General features: G+C 41.8%; 1 protein-coding gene across 1 annotated transcript; it reads left to right on the plus strand.

Annotated features, from left to right (window-relative positions):
- The first annotated feature begins 416 nt into the window (after window positions 1–416).
- Window positions 417–1,614, plus strand: LOC137627337 (fibropellin-1-like). The gene is made up of 3 exons (XM_068358420.1): window positions 417–450; window positions 604–665; window positions 937–1,614. Exons 1-3 carry the CDS (start codon window positions 417–419, stop codon window positions 1,612–1,614), a joined length of 774 nt encoding a protein of 257 aa, XP_068214521.1.
- Window positions 1,615–2,500: the final 886 nt, after the last annotated feature.

The raw sequence follows: 2,500 nt of genomic DNA on the forward strand, positions 1-2,500 counted from the left end.
TTTATAGTCAGACTTCTTCTTTATTATGCATACATACATACACACACAAACGTGTATGCACATATATATATATATATATATATATATATATATATATATATATATATATATATACACATGAGATATATACTATACACACGAGACAGAGATATTTAAATTATATCCCTGGTTATTAGGCGTATTAAGTGGCCAGACAATTTTCAACTACACGATATCCTTTAACATGAATTAATTAGCATATTTTCGACATTCAAAAAATAATTTCATTTGTTACAAGCGATAATAAAATATCTTTTCTTATCAATCTGCAATATAGAGGATCTGCTTGCATGGAAGATCAAACACAAAATCTAATAAATTGTGTTAATAATTACCTCATCAACAAATATATATACATGCTTACATGGCTGAGGACTATGAAGCGTGAAGTAGGAGATGATGGATTGAGAGGTATTGAATTAAAGAGAGAGAGAGAGAGAGAGAGAGAGAGAGAGAGAGAGAGAGAGAGAGAGAGAGAGAGAGAGAGAGAGAGAGACCCAAGAACGGGTCACATCCCTGGCAAATCCCTTACATTTCCTGGATAACATCCTGTCTTGTTTACAGGTGGATCTCACAGGAAAGACATTATTAACTTCGCAAGAACAGCTCCGGAGAAGGAAACTCCCGTAAGAAGGACGAGATTATTATACTGAGGAGTCTGATGACGTAAAAAGTTTCCAGTCGATTAGAGAAAGTTCAAGGAATGAGTGCAGGCACAGATCTGCTGAATTAACTGTTGTATGCTGTGGTAAGAACAGTCCGTTTAGTGCATAAGTTTCTGCTGAGTTTACTGGGAGTGCATCAGTTTCTGCTGAGTTTACAGGTGTCTGCTGTGGTAAGAACAGTCAGTTTAGTGCATCAGTTTCTGCTGAGTTTATTTCTGTCTGTTGTGGTAAGAACAGTCAGTTTAGTGCATCAGTTTCTGCTGAGTTTACTGGTGCCTGCTGTGGTAAGAACAGTCAGTTTAGTGCATCAGTTTCTGCTGAGTTTATTTCTGTCTGTTGTGGTAAGAACAGTCAGTTTAGTGCATCAGTTTCTGCTGAGTTTACTGGTGCCTGCTGTGGTAAGAACAGTCAGTTTAGTGCATCAGTTTCTGCTGAGTTTATTGGTGTCTGCTGTGGTAAGAAAAGTCAGTTTAGTGCATCAGTTTCTGCTGAGTTTACTGGTGTCTGCTGTGGTAAGAACAGTCAGTTTAGTGCATCAGTTTCTGCTGAGTTTACTGGTGTCTGCTGTGGTAAGAACAGTCAGTTTAGTGCATCAGTTTCTGCTGAGTTTACTGGTGTCTGCTGTGGTAAGAACAGTCAGTTTAGTGCATCAGTTTCTGCTGAGTTTACTGGTGTCTGCTGTGGTAAGAAAAGTCAGTTTAGTGCATCAGTTTCTGCTGAGTTTACTGGTGTCTGCTGTGGTAAGAACAGTCAGTTTAGTGCATCAGTTTCTGCTGAGTTTACTGGTGTCTGCTGTGGTAAGAACAGTCAGTTTAGTGCATCAGTTTCTGCTGAGTTTACTGGTGTCTGCTGTGATAAGAACAGTCAGTTTAGTTCATCAGTCTCCGCTGAGTTAACTGGTACCTGCTGAGGTAAGAACAGTCAGTGCATCAGCCCGTACTCAGTTAACTGGTTTCTGCCGAGGTAAGAAAAGTCAGTTTGATGCATCAGGCTCCTTTGCGATAACTGGTGTCTGCTGAGGTAAGAACAGTCAGTGCGTGAGCTTATCCATAGTTAACTTGTGTCTGCTGAAATAAGAGCAGTCAGTGCGTGAGCTTATACATAGTTAACTGGTGTCTGCTGAGGTAAGAACAGCCAATGCGTGAGCTTATACATAGTTAACTTTGTGTCTGCTGAGATTAGAACAGTCAGTTTGATGCACTAGGCTCTACCGAGTTAACTGGTACCTGCTGAGGTAAGAGCAGTCAGTACATCAACCTGTACTGAATTAACAGGTGTCTGCTGAGGTAAGAACAGTCAGTGCACCAGCCTGGACTGAATTAACTGATGTCTGCTGAGGTAAGAACAGTCAGTTTGGTGCATCAGGCTCTCCTGAGTTAACTGGTGTCTGCTGAGATAACAGCCAGTTTGATGCATCAGGCTCTGCTGCATTAACTGGTGTCTGCTGAGGTAAGAACAGACAGTTTGGTACACCAGGCTCTGCTGAGTTAACTGGTACCCGCTGAGGTAAGAACAGCCTGTGCTGAGTTAACTGATGTCTGCTGAGGTAAGAACAGTCAGTTTGGTGCATCAGGCTCTCCTGAGTTAACTGGTGTCTGCTGAGATAACAGCCAGTTTGATGCATCAGGCTCTGCTGCGTTAACTGGTGTCTGCTGAGGTAAGAACAGACAGTTTGGTACACCAGGCTCTGCTGAGTTAACTGGTACCCGCTGAGGTAAGAACAGCCTGTGCTGAGTTAACTGATGTCTGCTGAGGTAAGAACAGTCAGTTTGGTGCATCAGGCTCTCCTGAGTTAA

The sequence above is a fragment of the Palaemon carinicauda genome, chromosome 35 (genome assembly GCF_036898095.1).
Source record: "Palaemon carinicauda isolate YSFRI2023 chromosome 35, ASM3689809v2, whole genome shotgun sequence".
Taxonomy (NCBI): domain Eukaryota; kingdom Metazoa; phylum Arthropoda; class Malacostraca; order Decapoda; family Palaemonidae; genus Palaemon; species Palaemon carinicauda.